At 43.1% G+C, this 20,101-nt stretch overlaps 1 protein-coding gene across 1 annotated transcript; it reads right to left on the reverse strand.

Annotated features, from left to right (window-relative positions):
• Nucleotides 1–284: 284 nt before the first annotated feature.
• On the reverse strand, nucleotides 285–4,680 carry LOC143102250 (somatostatin receptor type 2-like). The gene is made up of 2 exons (XM_076265735.1): nucleotides 3,967–4,680; nucleotides 285–695 (listed from the first exon to the last, which is right to left on the reverse strand). Exons 1-2 carry the CDS (start codon nucleotides 4,678–4,680, stop codon nucleotides 285–287), a joined length of 1,125 nt encoding a protein of 374 aa, XP_076121850.1.
• Nucleotides 4,681–20,101: the final 15,421 nt, after the last annotated feature.

Below are 20,101 nucleotides of genomic sequence, written 5' to 3' on the forward strand. Positions count from 1 at the left end.
TTTGCCCTGTAGATCTGCAAGTGCTTGGTATGTCAATCTCCTATAATGTGTATAAATATGTGTGTGTGTGTGTGTGTGTGTGTGTGTGTGTTCCAGAATCAGCCACTTAAGCCACCTGAAGATCCACAATAACAACCCCACCCCCAAGGAGGACCATCATACTCGACTCTGAGTGATGGTGTGTTTGTGTCTGTGTTTGTGTGTCTGTCTGTCAATCCATACTCGACTTCGAGTGATCGCCGATGGTGTGACTGTGTGTGTGTGTGTGTGTGTGTGTGTCCCTCCTAGATGCTGGTCTGCAGGTCCCCGTTGAGCAGTGTGCCCTGGGTCTCCGTGGGGTCGTTCATCATGCGCGACTTGTCCTGCTGGCTGTTGCTGCGCTCAGCCTCCTCCAGGGGGCCGGCCCTCCGCACGCACAGAACGTTCTGGAAGCTCTTCTTGAAGTTCTCCGACAGGAAGGCGTAGAGGATGGGGTTGGCGCAGGAGTTGGCGTAGCCCAGCACCACCACACAGGCGAAGGTGTTGCGCAGCGCCGGCGTGCTGCTGATGCTCCCCGTCACCGACGTCACGTTGAACACGTAGAAGGGCAGCCAGCAGAAGACGAACACCGCCACCACGATGGACACCATGCGGGTCACCTTGCGCTCAGAGCGCTTCCTCTTGCTGGAGCCCACGCGGATGCCCGACGACTTCACCTGGACAGGGAATTAAAAACACATCTCCACATTATCAAGTTAGATGAAAGAAGTCTTCTATTTACAGATTATGATCTCCACATTATCAAGTTAGATGAAAGAAGCCTTCTATTTACAGATTATGATTTCCACATTATCAAGTTAGATGAAAAAGGCCTTCTATGTATAGATTAAAATGTCCACATTATTAAGTTAGATGACAGAAGCCTTCTATTTACAGATTATGATCTCCACATTATCAAGTTAGATGACAGAAGCCTTCTATTTACAGATTATGATTTCCACATTATCAAGTTAGATGAAAAAGGCCTTCTATTTACAGATTAAGATTTCCACATTATTAAGATAGATAAAAAAGGCCTTCTATTTATAGATGAAAATGTCCACATGATCAAGTTAAATGAAAAGAGCCTTCTATTTATAGACCAAGATTTATCACGATGCTAGACGAAGGAGGCCTGCTATATAAAAAGCAACATGGAGCCTTAAAATGTCCACATGATCAAGTTAAATGAAAAGAGCCTTCTATTTATAGACCAAGATTTATCACGATGCTAGACGAAGGAGGCCTGCTATATAAAAAGCAACATGGAGCCTTAAAATGTCCACATGATCAAGTTAAATGAAAAGAGCCTTCTATTTATAGACCAAGATTTATCACGATGCTAGACGAAGGAGGCCTGCTATATAAAGAGCAACATGGAGCCTGGCCTGTGTACAAACAGCTTTTTAAACACACACACAGAACAGACAGCCGGAGGGCCACAGGGAGCAAAAGTCTGAATTAAAAAAAGGTTCTACATTAAAATGAGAAATTCAGATCTACACAGGAGTGGTGTTCAACCCCTGTTAAAAAAAGGTTCTACATTAAAATGAGAAATTCAGATCTACACAGGAGTGGTGTTCAACCCCTAGTGCTATAGTGGGCAATCAACAAGCAACCTTTGTGGGCCAAAAATATCACCAACTTGAGCAGCCTTCGAGAGCTTTTCACTGGGGTTATCAAGCAGGAAATGAATAATTAGTCCCATCTCAATGGATAACAATGGAGATCTTATTATCCCAGGGATCTTATCTCATACGGCCTGTCAGCAGAAGACCCAATCAACACATTATTTATGCTCTTCAATTATGAATACAAAAGGTGAGTAGAACTGAATTTAACATCCTCAAGTGCAATGCGCATTCGATTAAATTCATATTGCTAGAAATCAAGGCCTTTGTATCGGTTCTTCAAAATTATGAACAGACATTTCGAAAAGTGGTATAGAAAGACCATTAGCAATGCCATTCCTCAGTGCAATGGCTTGGCTAACTGAAATGACACAACAATTCCATCACAAGCATTGTAGTGATCCAGTCCTCTCAAATATACTTGCAGAATACATGAAATCATTAACAGTGCCATCACACTTAAGCTCATTACTTAGCAGTCTTTTCTGAAAACACAGCTGACAGATAGATCATGCTCTAAAAATAAGACTTTGTCCTCGCGACAACATCCCCACCCACGTATTAAAGCACACCAGATGAATGTCCTGGACATTACATTATGACTACATGGCAAGAGAACACACCAGATTAATGTCCTGGACATCACATTATCACTACATGGCAATAGACCATCTGAACACCTTTTCCCACTTATCTACTTAATCATTAATATCTGCCTCATGCTAATACTTGGCTATAAAGGTAATCTATTTTATCTCTAAAAGTTAAGGTTGACTGATATTTAGCAGAATCCAAAGTGACACATTCTTATCATTTTTAGTGCTTTTGTGGTTTTATCTCATTAGCAACTTTTCTTTAAATTGATGGCATGGCACTTTTATGTTTCTTGCAGCCAATTATTTTTTTGTATTGGCTGTTATACTCTTGTGGCATCTGATGACTTCCTGTTTCTGCAGATATTATTGCCATCTACATTACGGTCATAACTATCACAATTAGAATCTCTTCGACGTTTCCCAGCATACCCAGCAGAGGCAGTGACATCACCAGCCCAATCCTTTCTTCCAGTTCTCTCTACAGCAGAACAGGCGTCAGTGGGCTACTGCCAGACACCAGTCTCAAACAGACGTCGCAGACGTCAACGGGGCAGCCGTGGCCTACTGGTTAGGGCTTCGTGCTTGTAACTGAAGGGTTGCCGGTTCGATCCCTGATCAGTAGGAAAAATGTGGGTGGGGGAAGTGGTTGAGCACTGTGCTCCCATGCCCACATCCACGGCTGAAGTGGCCTTGAGCAAGGCACCTAACCCCTCACTGCTCCCCGAGCGCCGCTGTAGCAGGCAGCTCACTGCGTCAGGATTAGTGTGTGCTTCACCTCACTGTTTGTATTGAGGTTTGTACCTGATTTTACATTTACAAACACTGGGATGTTTACCCAGATAGCGTCAGTGGGCTACTGCCAGAGGCCAGTCTCAAACACTGGGATGTTCGCCCAGATAGCAGAGATTGCTATAATGTGTGTAAGAGCATTGCAAGGGACAGGGTCAGGTCTGGCCAGTTCATTAACAGACTGAACAACTGAACTGGATTTACTCTGTGAGCCTTTAATCTGGGCAAATCTGTAAATTCTTGAACTAAAAGATCAAATCTTGCCTTCTGGATATTCTCCTAATCCTCCACATCTATGTGTTGCTAGGGTGTCACTTTCAGCCCAAACTAAATTCCTTGTGTGCACTCACTTGGTCAAATAAACCTTCATCATCATCATCATGGATTATGATTATCAGTGTAAGTAACAGCATTTCTAAGGTAATGTGAACGTGCTTGGTGGATCAGGATCATGAAGAGCGTTTCTAAGGTAATGGTAATGTGAACATGCTTGGTGGATCAGGATCATGAAGAGCGTTTCTAAGGTAATGTGAACATGCTTGGTGGTCACCGATGAGCAGGATCATGATTATCAGTGTAAGTAACAGCGTTTCTAAGGTAATGTGAACGTGCTTGGTGGATCAGGATCATGAAGAGCGTTTCTAAGGTAATGTGAGCGTGCTTGGTGGTCACCTTGATGATGATGAGCAGGATCATGATTATCAGTGTAAGTAACAGCGTTTCTAAGGTAATGTGAGCGTGCTTGGTGGTCACCTTGATGATGATGAGCAGGATCATGATTATCAGTGTAAGTAACAGCGTTTCTAAGGTAATGTGAACATGCTTGGTGGATCAGGATCATGAAGAGCGTTTCTAAGGTAATGTGAACGTGCTTGGTGGATCAGGATCATGAAGAGCGTTTCTAAGGTAATGTGAAGGTGCTTGGTGGTCACCTTGATGATGATGAGCAGGTAGCAGAGGCAGATGACCAGCAGGGGCAGGAAGAAGCCCAGCAGGAACGTGTAGAACATGAAGGCCGTGTAGTAGGCCTCCTGCGGCTCGGGCCACACGATGCTGCAGAACTTGCCGTCCCGGTTGCTGATCAGGCCGCTGTAGATGATGATGGGCAGGTTGACCAGCAGCGACACCACCCACACGGCCAGGTTGATGGTCTTGGCCACGCGCGGCTTGCGCCACCTGGTGGACTTGATGGGGTGCACCACGGCCAGGTAGCGGTCGATGCTCATGACGGTCAGGCAGAAGATGCTGGTGAACTGGTTGAACGAGTCCACGGTCATCACCACGCGGCACAGCGCCAGGCCGAAGGGCCAGTTGACCAGCGCCAGCTGCAGGGCGATGAACGGCAGGCCCAGCATGAAGAGAACGTCGGCCACCGCCAGGTTCAGGATGTAGATGTTGGTGACCGTCTTCATCTTGGCGTAGCGCAGGATGACGTAGATGACCAGCGTGTTGCCGCACAGGCCCACGCCGCACACCACGAAGTAGAGGATGGTGATGACCACCGTGCTGGTGCGCTGGAAGTCCGTGTCGGTGTCGTTGTGCGCGCCCGCCTGCGACTCGTTGGTCATTGGCAGGAAGCCGCTGTCGTACAGGACCGGCTCGCTGAGGTTGGGCGGGGGGGACAGGAGCAGCCAACTGTCCTCCATGATGTCACACTGAGGTCACTTCCTGAACAGACTCCTGAGCGGCGTCATGCCTGGCAACAAGAATATGAATGCATATGTCACAATAAAGGCAGGAATGTACGTCATAATAAGAGCATAAATGTATATGTCCCAACAAGGGAATAAGTGCATAGGGCACAATAAGAGCAGGAATGTGTATGTCCCAACAAGGGAATAAGTGCATAGGGCACAATAAGAGCAGGAATGTATATGTCCCAACAAGGGAATAAGTGCATAGGGCACAATAAGAGCAAGAATGTCACTATAAGGGCAGGAATGTATAAGTCACAACAGCTACAACATCAATAGACAATAGAGGTGGGGAGAAATGACAGCTGGCTGTTTTGTGACGTCAGCCTATCTGTCAGAACTGGTAGGGTCATCAGAGGGCCCTATCTTGGCCATCAGAAACGGATGGTCAGAAACGCAAAGCTTAAGGGCGTGTCCGGTCCACCTTTGGCGTGATTTTGTGACCAGACGTCGGGCGCATTGTTCAAAAGGGTTGTTTCTTTTCTGTTTCTTAGTCAGTCATGGGTGTGTTTTGGGCGTAACATTCTTTCAACCAATGAGAGTGACATCTGTCATTCCCTTTAACAGCAAGCAGCGCAACTTCCAATAGCGCATCAGTATTTTGACAGCCAGCGGTGGATTTGAAGGAATCTTTTTGCAAGCTTGCTTTACTAAAATCTGTTTTTACTAAAACCTGTGTGTGACTAGCAGAGTATACTTGCTTTACTAAAACCTGTTTGTGACTAGCAGAGTATAGCCTACATGCATCTGCACTCGCCTATTATTTGAACTCATAGGCAAAGTAAAACTAACACGACTAACATCGTGGACTCATAGTCAACGACAAAATCAAAAACATAGCCTGAAAACACAACAACACTTACCCCAATAATGTCACCAATTCTGAGATAACCTTGAAACTTTATATAATAACTGAATATGAAACGTTATAATAACTGAATATCACTGAAATAGTTGTATTCTGCCATTTGGCTCATAAAAACCTGTACATTTGTTTTGTTTATTGTGATGTGGAAGGAAAGTGTGCAGTTTTCTGCTCAGCCACTGGATGAACGCCAGACTGTTAGAAAAGCATTATGAGCTAGACTGCTGCTTTTGACATTGTGCTATAAGAACATTAGAACAGCATTATGAGCTAGACTGCTGCTTTTGACATTGTGCTATAAGAACATTAGAACAGCATTATGAGCTAGACTGCTGCTTTTGACATTGTGCTATAAAAACATTAGGTGAGGCGGGTCAACCAGGTTGTATCCGTGTTCTTATTTTTGACCGTTAAAAACCAAAAGACCAATGAACATATTATGGAACTGCAACATTACCAACAAATCAGATATAGGAATTGGGCCAAAATGCTGTGCAGTGCAACACAAATAAGTGGTCACCCCAGAAGCTGGTACTGAGAGACAAACATGAAAGGTTTATGGCTAGGGCTGAGCAAAGGTGTGTGTGTGCGTGTGCGGGTTTGTGTGTCTATGAGTGTGTGTGTGTGTGTGTGCGGGTTTGTGTGTCTATGCCTGTGTGTGTGTGCAACTGTGCATGTGTTTGTGCGTGTGTGTGCGAGTCTGTGTGTGTGTGTACGTGTCTGTGTGTGTGTGTGTGTGTGTCCGACACTGTGAGTATGAGTGTGAGACAGGACATGAATCAGCTCTGAGGGTGGTGAACGACACAGACACAGGCATGAGAGGAGAGACAAGGGCCTGCCAGCTGCTGTCTGTTTGGCGGCTGCTGGATGAATGCGACGAAAAAGTCTGAGAGAGAAACAAAGTGAACCGGGAGGGAGAGAGGGATGAGGGAGGGAGGAGGGAAGGAGAGGGGGATGAGGGAGCGAGGAGGGAAGGAGAGGGGGATGAGGGAGGGAGAGGGGGAAGGAGAGGGGGATGAGAGAGGGAGAGGGGGAAGGGGAGAGGGATGAGGGAGGGAGGGAAGGAGAGGGGGATGAGAGGGGGATGAGGGAGGGAGAGAGCGAGGAGAGGGAGAAGAGCTGCTGATCAGACTCACAGAAGAACGGGGGTATGTGTGTGCGACCTGCGTGTGTGTGTGTGTGTGTCAGATGGGAGTGCAAAGGAACAAAGCAGTCCCAGCTGAAAAAGGCAGAGTTCAGATGCAAAACCCTCTAAATCTAAATCCACTTTTGTTTTAAATTAGCTTTTTTTTTATCAGGCTCCTATATGTTTTTGCCTAAAAATGTATATTTTAGACCAGGAAGCGAGTGGTATTTAGCAAGTCTTGAAGCGAAATTTTTTGTTCAATGTACGCTATGTGTGGAGAGCCTTGTTGTTTCATTTTCGATAGAAATGGCATTTAGAGGCTTTTGCATCTAAACTGTGCATATATAGAAGCATGATTTGGCAGGTGAGGAATCTGAATGAGATTGAGTGCTGCAGGATTTGGCAGGTGAGGAATCCAAATCCGATGGAATGCAGGGATAGCCTACTGCATGGAGGGGCAGGATTTGGCAGGAGTGAAGAACTGCAGGAACTGAAGGGTTAAATGACAAATATGTGGCAAATGACACACATATTTGGTGTATGTACTTTTGACCTCATGGCACAGAGTGAGCTCTGTTACAATCTCTGTTCTGTGTATCTAAGTAGGGGAACCTGTATAAATGAGTGAGTGAGTGAACGAGTGACAGAGTGAATGAGAGGGAAAGGGAGACTGTACATAATTGCTAATATAATATAGCACAGAGCATACAGTATGTCACAATGCCATGCAGACATGGTCAGTAGGCCTAAGCAAGTCATCTAGAAGAGATGAGACAAACATATTAAACAGAGAAGGTGAGAGAGAGAGAATGAGAGAAAGAGAAGGGGGGGGGGTATTGTGTTCTCAACCCTTGGGCCTTAGTCTAACTTTAATTTATGAGAGGGTGTGTTTCCAATCAATCAGTCCAACTTAAGTAATTGAAATAGAGGGCGTGAACAGCGCGTGGTGTCTGGGGCGGTGACGCAGGCATAAATATGAAAGCAACAGGTTTCATAATCTAATTCCCCACACCAAACGCGTTATTCACTCTATATTTATTAACGCAGGAAGCTCAGAACGCCCACAGTAAATATCAGCGGAGAGGTATTCAAATGGCGCATTAAAAATATGCAACCCATATTGATTAGGAGGACTGTCCTGGACTGGTTCCAATCGTCACCGGTCAGAGGGGCATTATCGGGGCCCTTCGTGAGCTTTGCCCTTGGCATTCTCGTGACAAATGAGGGCGCGTTGAACATCACCGACCGTTGTCAAGTTTTTGTGTTCGGCGTAAAGTTCCGTCTGTTTCTGTGATGGAGTATTGTTTTACATCATCTTCCTATCAATCATTAAGACACCAGCCTCCGACCGTGAGTCCGACCTGATATCGGGATCCTGCAGGCAATCTCTGCGTGTGCGTTGTCAGGTCCAAGCCTGCGGACAGGCTGGAGCATGCGGCTGGAGCTTGCGATAAGCGCACAGCGCAAACACTACATCAGAAAGCGACGTGTGCGCAAACACACCTACATCCGTTGAGGATTGTTTGTACTGTACAACAGCCGTTTATAAGAATGGATGTAACTGCATTGAGTCAGAGGGGGATTCTCTCCTAGTCGCATTAGATTTGTTTTCGTGGTTTCACCTAAAAAACTTCCAGAACAGTCGTAAGCAGACTTTCCCTAACCACAACATAATTTTTAATACAATTAACATTTTATAAATTAAAAACAACGAGTTGCTATAGGCTACATTGTTTTTTAGAGTTACAAAAAAGGATTCAACCCGTTGTTTGATTTGTTTTTAAAACCTCATGTTCAACACAAAGGCACATACTCGAGAACAAATAAATTAACAGCAAGATTCGTAGGCAGTAACTTAGGACTTAGGATAAATTAACCATTTATTTGAGTGTTTTCCTGAAATGTTTAACCTCTTCTTTTAACATCAAGGGAAGGAACAGCAAATCTATCAGTCAACGGTCTCGACCCTTCTGTGTGTTCAATATAGTATCTTACCTTATGGCTTGAAATGATTCCAATTCCGATATTTCCGTTATTCCAGTATTTGGGTTGTGCAATACACCTCTAACAGCAACAAGCGGCAGGATTCAGACCCTAAATCCATTACTAATCAACCATCTTCGCCGCCTTCATCTCAAACCTCAGTCTGTTACTGCTGCAATTTCTCATCTGCTTAAAAAACAGCCTAACATTTTTTTTTTCATCCGAGAATGATTTCACCTTCCAAGTGAATGACAAACTTTTTTATCCGTCGAATCCAATTTGTAGTGGTGCTCTTGTTACACACATCACAGAGTGACTGTGGCACCGATCTACAGACACAGACGATGGGAGCGAGAGAGAAAGAGAGCGAGAGAGAGAGAGAGAGAGAGAGAGCGCGCGAGCGACAGAGAGACTCGTGTCTCTGATCATCACACACAACCACACAACCACGCATACTTGCAGCATAAGCTACACTTCATCTCAGAGACAGTTATCGATTTTGGTTAGGTATGGGGCGAAGGTCAACGTTTAAAATCTAACTTTCTGAATGAAATGGGGAGATGGAAACCAATAAAATGCAATTATTTATATGTAGGCCAAATACAGGTGGAATATCTTAATGGTATATGCAATCCTTGTTGCGCATGTGTTGTGCAAATGCTGTTATAATGATAATCATTGTGTTGGCTAACGTGAGTTCAAAGCGAGTGTTGTGAAACTTAGGCCCTGAGATGACAGAAGAGCGAAGCTCTTTCCCACAGTTGGTGATAGAAAATGACCTCGGCGAACCCGTTAACCCTTTCCAAACAAATGTGTCCGACGTGCGCGACGTGCAGCCATTGACGTGAATGTTCAAACAATAGCAAAACAATATATTTAAATAGAGGGACTTCTGTCTCGGACAAGAGTGGACAACAGTGAAGAGAGATGAATTCAAAAGTTAGATTTCCTGCCAGATTTACCACCCAAGCTCACAAGCAGCCTCACTGTGTAATAGTAGGCCTATCACATAACATAGCCTGACGATACCAAAATGTCGTTTTCTCCTTTCGAACTTTAAAACTCTATTATTAGCATCAGCTGTCCAATGTAACACAATGTATGAATATAGACTACCTTACTTGACTTCCATACACTGTTGCAACTCACCTTCAAACTCCTATCCCCTCCCACACCAGATGCTGTCTAGCATCCTCAATAGTTTGTTTTACAGAACAATGCAGGTATAAATTGGACCCCAGTGATCCTAGTCCTATTGCATTAGACTTAAGTGATGTTCCAATACATACAGTGTTCTTCATGTCATGTGTAGGTATATTGATACCATTTCCCCCAAAAAATGAAAAATACCCTATTCAACATGAAACTCCTCCTGAATGTATACCGTTTAAACATTGGCACAGAAAATAATTTTGAGCCGTCATCCTACCTGCTTGTGTGTTAAGGTATACATTTTAAGTCGTCATCCTACCTGATCGTGTGTTAAAGTAGGTATCAATTTTGAGCCATCCACTGACCTCAGCCTCAGCTATTCCCTGAACGATCCCTGTCAACTGTCTTTGATTCAGGTATTATAGAGTCTGTCAGTGTGCGTCTCTGTTCCATCAGCAGAAAGGTGAGAACAAAGCCACGCCCTGTCAGTGCTGGAGACCGATTCTGCTGAGTCTTCGCCAGAGATGGGAGGGAGTTACATGATCCCAATTTTGGAACTGGAGCTTGGCATCTCAGAGACCGTTTGACAAGCTTCTCACCAGAGAGAATGGATCTCTTAACGCAGTTTCACCCTTTAAGTTGTTTCTTTTGTTACTTTTTAATAAAGCTTACTTGTTTAACCCCAATGCCAGCGTTTTTGTTTGAAAGCAATGAGCAGCAAAATTGTCTCTGATTCTACTCCATCTGATCAATTTCAAATAACTTTAATTACCCAGGGGACTTACCTTTACTCGCGTTCCACTTTATGGATCTTTCCTTGAACTTGTTTCTCTTGCACAGGGACATGTTTATTCATCACAGACAGGGCTGTAGTGGAGGCTAAACACAAGTAAACACAGTTTATCCACAGTTTTTCCACCTCTACAGAAATAGAGTTTATCCACCTCTTATTAGAGTTTATCCACCTCTCAAAACAGTTTATTCACCAACTGCAACTTTTAACATTCAAAAATCACACTGTATTATCCACATTCACAATATGTACACTCTAGGAACCATCTAATACCACTGGTATTGTTATAAATATTGGACTATAACCTCCACCATCATCAAACATGTTCTGAATGCCTTTTTTAAAAATCTGATATCGCATGGCCCAGTCCACCTTACCGTGATCACAGAATTCATAGTTTACCCACCTCTTATTTTACTACAACACCCCTGATCACAGACATTATATTGTTGTCACAGCAAAGCTTGTGGGTTGCGCAGCCGTCTTGTAAGCAATAGCCCATAACTGGGTGACAGAGTGCATAAATAAGGGAATAAGGATAGATTTGATACGGCAATGTCCTTGTCGACGTTCCCTAGGGCAGGGGAAACCCACTCGAGGTTGACTTCTGGTCCACATTGTGCGCTACAGATCATAAAATACTAATAGAGCACTCTTGTTGTTGTTTTTGGCTGATGCAGAAGTCAGGCAAAGGTTTCTCCCCAGCACAACACATGGGGTTTATGTCATGTCATGTGTCACTGACACACAGAAATAAGCACAGACACTTAGTTACAGGCAATCCCTGGGAAAACACAGATAAACCTAAACATAACCCCCTCAAAAACTAACATCTGGTTTTTTTTTTTTTTTACAATGGGGGGTCGGAGGCATTTTAAAACAAAATGATGTTTGGATGTTCAAAGAGCACTGTGGAAAATGGCAAAAACATGAAATTCCAGAACAAGGGTAGCCTTTTCCCAATTATATGTTTACGTGGCGCCGTTGCTGTTTACAGAGAGCATTTGGTCTAATTAACATGTTGTTATCCTTTGGAAATGGAGGAACACAGACATGAAATTAAGAAACAAGAGATTTAATACTTGAAGAAGTGCTCAGTTATATAATTGCACAAGAAGTTCTCAAAATTTGGAACCCGAACAAATGTTCAGGTAAGCCTACCGTATGTCCAGTGAAATGTAAGAGTAAGGCTGCTTTTCAACACAACAGGGACCATCATATCAATTCTTAACAATATGGAACGCACCATAATAAAAGGAGAATTCTGGCATTTTCCAACTTGAGGGCCTGTTGCTAGGTGTGTGTGAGTACTGTCATTGGGGGAAAACCAAAACCAAAATAATAAATCAGTGCAGTGTTGAGGTAGCTGTGATGCTATAGTGTTGAGAATAGTTAGAAGTTTTACGGAAAAGGCTCAATATGTCATTACAACAAGCACTGTGCAACATGGAGAGGATCCTATACGGAGACCCCTATGCCTATTTAACTCAGTGCCAAGGACAGCAACACTATACTGCTTAAATCCACCTCAGGTGTGGGCAAGGAAGAGGTTAGGAGTTGGATGATATGAACCTGTATCATCTCCGGCACCCGCATGTCTTGTGAGAACAGGCTTCTGCACACAATATCACACAGCAGCTATGATACCAATGCTGCCAGGATGTGGTGCAATTACTTGGTGTAACTGAAGCAGAATTAAATGTTTTTATAAAGCCAAAATATTCTCAGGGACCCTCCACAACAGACTGTGTGGTGTGGCGCAGCGCCGGTCCAACGGCTTAAGGGATGTCCAAAATACCACATGGAGGTCTCTGCCTTCTGTCCTTGATGCCTGAGTTTAATGCCGAATCATGCTACATGCTATGTTCCAAACATCCAGTAAATCTGGGGAATCTAGCTTTCTGCACCGAAAGAACTATCAAATTATATGCCTTCAAAAAAGAGACCATCACACGCTTCTATAGACACACACAACAACAACAACAACAACAACAACAACAACAATAATAATAACAACACGTTACATTTATATATATATATATATACACATATATACTTTTCTAGACACTCAAAGTGCATCACAGTGAAGGGGGAACCTCTCTAACCACCACCAATGTTTAGCACTCACCTGGGTGATGCATGGCAGCCATTATGCGCCAGAAAGCTCACCACACACAAGCTTGAGGTGGAGAGAGGGAGTAAACATGATGGCCAGGAAAGCATGTAGCCCTTAGCACATCATGTAGCATGTAGCACAGCACACAGCCACCTCTTTACACCTGGGCAGGCCATCATCCATTGGTGATCATATCTCTCCAACTGGGGGAAGATCTGTCAGCTCCACGCGACTCTGACTGACAGTGTATACCCATTGAAGATACTTCTCCAAGTCCTTCCATTAAAGTCTGAACCTCTTGAGTAAACCCCCCGTGTATCTATTGAGATATTGGCACTCCACCGCCGGGCCAAGATTGGCACGGCTTGGCAGATGGTGTCTGGGTGGCGCTGTGCCGTATGCCCATGTCCATGCCCACTCAGGATGTGCCAGCTAATAATGAGGCCAGCAGGCAGGCAGACACAGGCAGGGCAGCGATCACCTCTGAGAAACACAGGCAGGGCAGGCACAGGCAGGGCAGGGATCACCTCTGAGAAACTACATCATCTTTGGATAATATACAGACATGCACATGCATGCTGATTTTACTACACAACAGAAAATAGGTTTGCAAGATGTTTCCAAGTTTGAGACCATGTTGGTTGTTAAAATAGTTGTCTTCTACAGATCAACCAATGGTAGACTACTGGTAGAGAAGTGAAAACCACCACCCTAGAACAGACTTCTAATACTTGCATGATGGTGATTACTACGGGGGGTGAATCTCAAGGCATTCCTAGGGGAGCCATTTGTCTGTCAGTTTTGTTACACAGGCTATAGCAGTCGCAAACACCACGCGTGCACGTTTAGTTGTGATGTGTACTGACGCTGAATGTCACAAGAAGAAGGAATGTGTAAAATATTGCATTGATTGTCTCATAGACTGTAAATCTGATTATTGTTTTCAAAAACACACACAGCCTACACCCACATATAGGATTCAAGGAGATCCTGTAAATCTGATTATTGTTTTCAAAAACACACACAGCCTACACCCACATATAGGATTCAGATGTATTAGTAGCCTCGTGTGATATATTGCAAAGAATGTCACAGACGCTATCACGTCAGCGTTAAAAGCCCCAAACCCCAGATGTGCAGCGATGTGTTGCCTCCAGTGTAGGGAATACTTGTCACCTGATGCCAAACATAACTGCTACATACAGCCTATTAAACAGAAGCAATTAGACAACAGATACATTCAATTTTGAGACAAGGTTTGAGGATGGAAGACACAAAGCTAATTTTGTCTGTGCCATTATGTATGATGGAGAGGAGTTTATAGTGGAAGGCTATGATTGTGTTGACAAGCTTTTGGAGAAGTTTTGGTTCAAAGTTCAAAGTATGTGGGGTACAATGTGGCAGGTTTTTGACAATTTCATTCTATTGGAACATTTTTCCAAAATAGGCCTTACACCAAAGGTTACTATGATTGGATGCAAATTGATTTTTATGTATAGCCCTTATTTTAAACAGCACTACATAGACAGCTATTCATTCATCCCAATGCATCTGGCTAAAACAACTGCCGCATTAAGTCTGAGCACTAGTGAGAAAGTACACTTTCCACACAAATTTAAAGGTGCTCTAAGCGATGTTGGGTAATGTCACTTCATCACTTCACTTCATCCATTCTGTCAGAAAACAATAATCAGATTTACAGGATCTCCTTGAATCCTATATGTGGGTGTAGGCTGTGTGTGTTTTTGAAAACAATAATCAGATTTACAGAACAATTTACCCAATAGGTCACCCTGAGATTATTTTGAAGGACCTCTTGAAAACTACTATGGGTAAGTCAAAGCAACGGTCTACCCCCACGAGGTCTGCTTCATCCTGTTTTACCATAGCAATGGAATGCTAAATTAATGTTTACACTTTGTAGAACGTACGCTGAACAAGAGAATCAGACCACCGCCTGTAGTCACAATGATGAGGAAAGGGCTCTTTCAGGTTGTTGGATTAGCATTGAGCTGATGAAAGCTGTTGAGAAGGGGTATGTAGTGGCCAAGTTGGATTAAGTATGTATGGCATTTTTTCAAAAGGTCAAACACACTGTTTTCAGGCTATGTCAGAACCTTTCTACAATACAAACAGGAGGCTAGTGGTTACCCGCATGTGGTGACAGAGGCTGAGGAGAAGGCCTACATTGGAGACTATATTGAGAAGGAGGGTGTCAGGTTGAATCCAGACAAAACAATGCATTATTTGCCTCAGCTTTTAGTTAAAATTTAAAGGAATCATATGTAAGATTGGGCCAAAACTGGTACTGCAATCGCTTTCAAATTACTGTAGAGCGTTGTATCCCCTCCCCCTCCCCCCTGACTCGAGGTTGCCAACCCGGAATGTTGAAACACTACTGACTTTGTGATTAGTAGATAGGTGGAGGGTGGCGCATCAGGCCAAAACACAACATGACATGACAAAACACAACATCAACATCAGTTGAGGGCTGCAACTTCACTTTTTAAATGACAATATCCTGGCAGGACTACTGCTATCAGTGATATAAGTATTTGAAATGAACATGATTTCGTAATGTCTAGTGACATATCAGGGCCATTTTATGATTAATTGAAATACATGTCTTACATACGGTTCCTTTAAGGCCTTTCCAAGTTGGTGTGACGAATTTCAATTGCATTTCTACTATCATTTTAACTAGAATGTTGTAACCTCAGTTAATTTTACTTTTAATGTGTTTTAATATCTATTTGATAATGTTTTTCTATATTTTTCCTAAAAGCACATTGAGTCTGTGTATGCCATGTGAAATGTGCTAAATAAACTTGAATTGAATTGAATTGAATTGAACCAGGCCTGAAGGAGTATTAACAAGCTTCTGTGGGGTCACTTCTCTATGCATGAGAACCTTCCTACGACAGAAATGTTGAAGGATCCAGAACCGTTTGCAAGATACATATTTGGAGTATGATATCACCCACTTTTCATTTGTCTCGGACGACGTGGCTCTGATTCGGTGGCGTTTTCCTGAAGGGGATAGTGGTCAGACACCTGACATAATGTGTTCCTTGGTGCATTCACTAAAGCACCTGCATGACTAGAACTGTATGAGGTTATGGATAAAAAAACTTTACAGTGACACAGACAGTTGAATTTTTGTTTCAAAGGATAGCGATGTTTGCATGGGCGTAGATTTAGGGTGGGACGCTCATGACTAGTCCTAACCAATATTTTAAGATGACAAAATTGTCCCCACCAATATTTAAGCGAACTCATTTGTGCTGCTGATCATTCCGACAGCCAGCACGACAGTACAAGAAACGTCGTCATTTGATTGGCTGAAAAACCGAGGGGGAGGGGGAAGGGTTATCTGACACGCATGCTGCACAGTGCACACACATAGACCTCTCCAGAATAAGTCCCGCCTCCGTAACTTCCGTATCCATCCAACTTCCGGGCGTGGATTGTCTATGGGGAATAACATGGCGTTTCAAAATATCATACCGGTAAAACATCTGTAGGTAGCGAAGTTGAAAAAGCCGGTGGGCAGATTGGCCTACACACTTCTGCCATATAGTTTCCACTGGATTTTTTGATTGTCGGTGCCGTTTAAGTAGTATACTATAGACTATACTACTCAAACGGCACCGAAAATCAAAAAATCCAGTGGAAACTAGATGGCAGAAGTGTGTAGGCCAATCTGCCCAGCAGCTTTTTCTACTTTGTCACCTACAGAGTTTGACAGGTACGATCTTTCAAAACGCCATGTTATTTCCCATAGACAATCCACGCCCGGAAGTTGGATGGATACGGAAGTTAGGAGGCGGGATATATTCTGGAGAGGTCTATTGCTTTATTCTTGCACTGGTACCTTATTCTTGCACTGGTAGTCAAGCGAGGAGGTGTGTCAACGACAACGCTAGGCTAAGTTACCAGGGCTGTCTGTCATGCATAGGCCTACCCCATGAAAGGCCAGAGTGAAACATTTTGATATTCCCTTTTCCCTTCAGCATACAAACCCCTTTTTGTGGTGTGTAGATCAGCTATGCCACCCAAGAAGAAGAAAGGGGACATACGAAGCTTTTTCATAAAGCAGAGTGTAAGTAAGCAAAATAACTAGCCGCACAAGCTAGCAGTGGTAGTGACGAGGCTTTCAAATTATGCAGATTCTATTATGTGGAAAAATAGTATTAACTGGTGATAGCATATGTTACCCAGGATATTGTTAAAGATAAACCTAGCTTCTGTAATCTTTCAACCAAGGTCAGGAGTAGCAGCTATTGATTAGGGGTCTGCAGCACGGTCGCATAGAAGTCGCGCTATCACAATAGATGCTATTACCAAGGCACTGAATGTTAATTAGCCTACCTTAAGTTAGAATCTTGGAAGTCACAATAAACATTGGATCTGGACATTTTTCGTTTTCTAATCTGTTTATGTTATGACTTTCTGAGTGTAGCCTACTACACAATGCAGAGAAATAAAAGGGAGACCCAAATTCGTTTGAAGGACTGTCATTGCATTGTTATGACACATGCTGTAAAAACGTGTTATGTAAATAAGTTAACACTGTTGGTTATTCAAATATAATAAATCATTATTTGATGAATAATATCCAAATAACACTATATCATATACAATATGGTAGGAGGGTTAAACTCGCTAGCCAAAATGGATGAACCACGTTGTATGCAGGAAAGACAGCATCAAACCACTATGGATGGCAGGTTGAGGAAACAGCATCAGGGCTTCAGGTGAGGTTCTAATTATTAGCCTATGTCAAATTGTCAATTCAGTTGGAGTCAGCAGCATTGCTGTACAATATAATGAGATGGAGTAGATTCACTTCTGATATTCTGTAGCCTATTGCCAACAGTGAAATAACAAAGGAAATCGCCATTAAGGCACTGGTATCTTACAGCAAAAGAATTACAATTACAATTAAGCAAATATAAATATAATTTTGAGTCGCATAAATTCATAGACATATTCAATCCTAAACTATGGTGCATTTCCATACTCAGTAACATAAATAAAATACTATGTAACTATATGACTATATGATATATATGACTATATAATCTGGGCAAATTTAAGATATGCTTAGCTTCTGTTATCACGAGTAACAAAATTGGCATAGTGGTCAAACATTTATTTACGTTTAAACTATTGTTTTCGTCTGCACATATTTCTCTCCAGTCGGAGATGCTTTAGCTAATAACTTTAGAGTACTATAAATAATGAAAGAGGCTATTGTCTATTGACTCAAAAGTGATCAGGTTAGACACACTGATAGAGTGGGGTGTGTTGTGTAATAATTCGCCTATATGTGATCCTTAATCAAATTTAAAATATTGTTTACATTCACAATGGTTGGCAACCTCTTTATGATGATTTGTTGAAGATAAGAGACATCACATTTGTTGAGGTTATACCTCATCCTCTAGACGATGATGCCGGTGACCAAAAATAACTTATTGATTATTGATAATGTGATGAAGAAGGGTGCCAGTAACAATACACAGATTGAAAAAAGGTGGTTACCCAATATGTCCACCACCGTAATGTTAGAGGGGATGGATGTCAGAGGAGACAGATGTTAGACGGACAAATGTGAGAGGGACGGATATGAGAGGAGACGGATGTGAGAGACATGGATGTGAGAGGAGACGGATGTGAGAGACATGGATATGAGAGGAGACGGATGTGAGAGACATGGATGTGAGAAGGGGAGGATGTGAGAGGAGACCTGGATGTGAGAGGGGACGGATGTGAGAGGGGACGGATGTGAGAGACAAAAAGAACAGAGAGGGACGGGGGAAACTGGCACTGGGTCTGAGTCCTATATAACATCTGCTGGGTCTGAGTCCTATATAACATCTGCTGGGTCTGAGTCCTATATAACATCTGCTGGGTCTGAGTCCTATATAACATCTGCTGGGTCTGAGTCCTATCTAACATCTGCTGGGTCTGAGTCCTATATAACATCTGCTGGGTCTGAGTCCTATATAACATCTGCTGGGTCTGAGTCCTATATAACATCTGCTGGGTCTGAGTCCTATCTAACATCTGCTGCTTGGAGAGAGAGAGAGGGAGATAAAGCTGTCAAATGGGAAATAAGATGTCCTCATGCCCAGGGGTTCGGATCTATCTGTGGCAAACAGCTCCAGCCTGGCAGTTGTACTGCCTAAGCTCTATACAGCCACTGAAAAGCACCACTTTTATCCGACTTCTGAATGTAGCCTTTTCACATCTTCAGTGTGCTATTCATGAATGTTAAAAATGTTAAATCCCTTCATTTTAGAGTAGGCACGGAGTGTAATGAAAAACAAAAAACTTTTGAGATGAATCAAACACACACACACACACACACACACACATACAGCAGAGCCCCTAATGTCTTTGGGTTAAAAGAGAACGTGTGTTCTGTGTCAGAAGAGTAAACATGTTTATGGCAAATAAGAGCACAGGGTCTGGGACTTGCTCTGTGTTAGAATAAACAGTCCCTTCCTCTCTGTACAGAGTAGCTACCTCCTGTGTGTCACCCCTCACACACAGCCGCTCTCTCTCTCTCTTGCACACACACACACACACACACACACACACACACACACACACACACACACACACACACACACACACACACACACACACACACACACACACACACACCTTACACATGCATTCAGCTTGAGGGTACTGCACATTATGTATGGTTCATATTCAACAATGACATGACTGGTTCTTGTGTAATAATGTATGTAATTTGTGCATGCTGGTGGACTGTAATATTGGTAATCCATTTGGTCATGCAAAACTGGAAAATTGCATACTGAAAAATTGGATAATCAACACCCTTTAAAGCCAGAGACCTCACATACCAACCCTTGCATGGCAACAAGAGCTGAGAACAGATGTACTCATGGTGTACTTTGTGTTAGTCAGTGGAAAGAAGCTAACCATAGTCAGGTACTTTATGTTAGTCAGGAATGAAGCTAACCATATAGCGCTGTATTAAAAACTAAGCTGAAACATTGTACAGGCCGTTAGCAGGACAAAGACTGGGATAGGCCCACAAACGTTTCAGCCTTTGCCCATTATCAGTGTTCTCAGTCTGAAAAAGTATCACTTTGTGTAAGGAAATAGAAGATAGCCCACTACTTTGTTATGACGCATGACCAAGACATACTATCCATTTAACAACCAACATCTGAGACCATAGTGTTCATTTTTCAGCTGTTTTACCTGAGCTGATCCGATCGGAGGCAATGGTCTCCCACCTTGGTCAGATGCTTCAACAGACTGCGTCCGCTCGTAGATGTCCATGGCAACCAA

Source organism: Alosa pseudoharengus, unplaced genomic scaffold, assembly GCF_046254945.1.
Source record: "Alosa pseudoharengus isolate Yale_2024_CS ecotype anadromous, Long Island Sound unplaced genomic scaffold, YU_APseudo_1.1 YU_APseudo_1.1_scf_4, whole genome shotgun sequence".
NCBI classification, from domain to species: Eukaryota; Metazoa; Chordata; class Actinopteri; order Clupeiformes; family Clupeidae; genus Alosa; species Alosa pseudoharengus.

Bases quoted from the DNA above. Each gene is read 5' to 3' on its own strand.
- LOC143102250 (XM_076265735.1), bottom strand. From the start codon at position 4,680: ATGGAGGACAGTTGGCTGCTCCTGTCCCCCCCGCCCAACCTCAGCGAG. The intron at 696-3,966 runs GTGACCACCAAG...TTCCCTGTCCAG, and splicing joins ACCTGCTCATCATCATCAAG to GTGAAGTCGTCGGGCATCCG.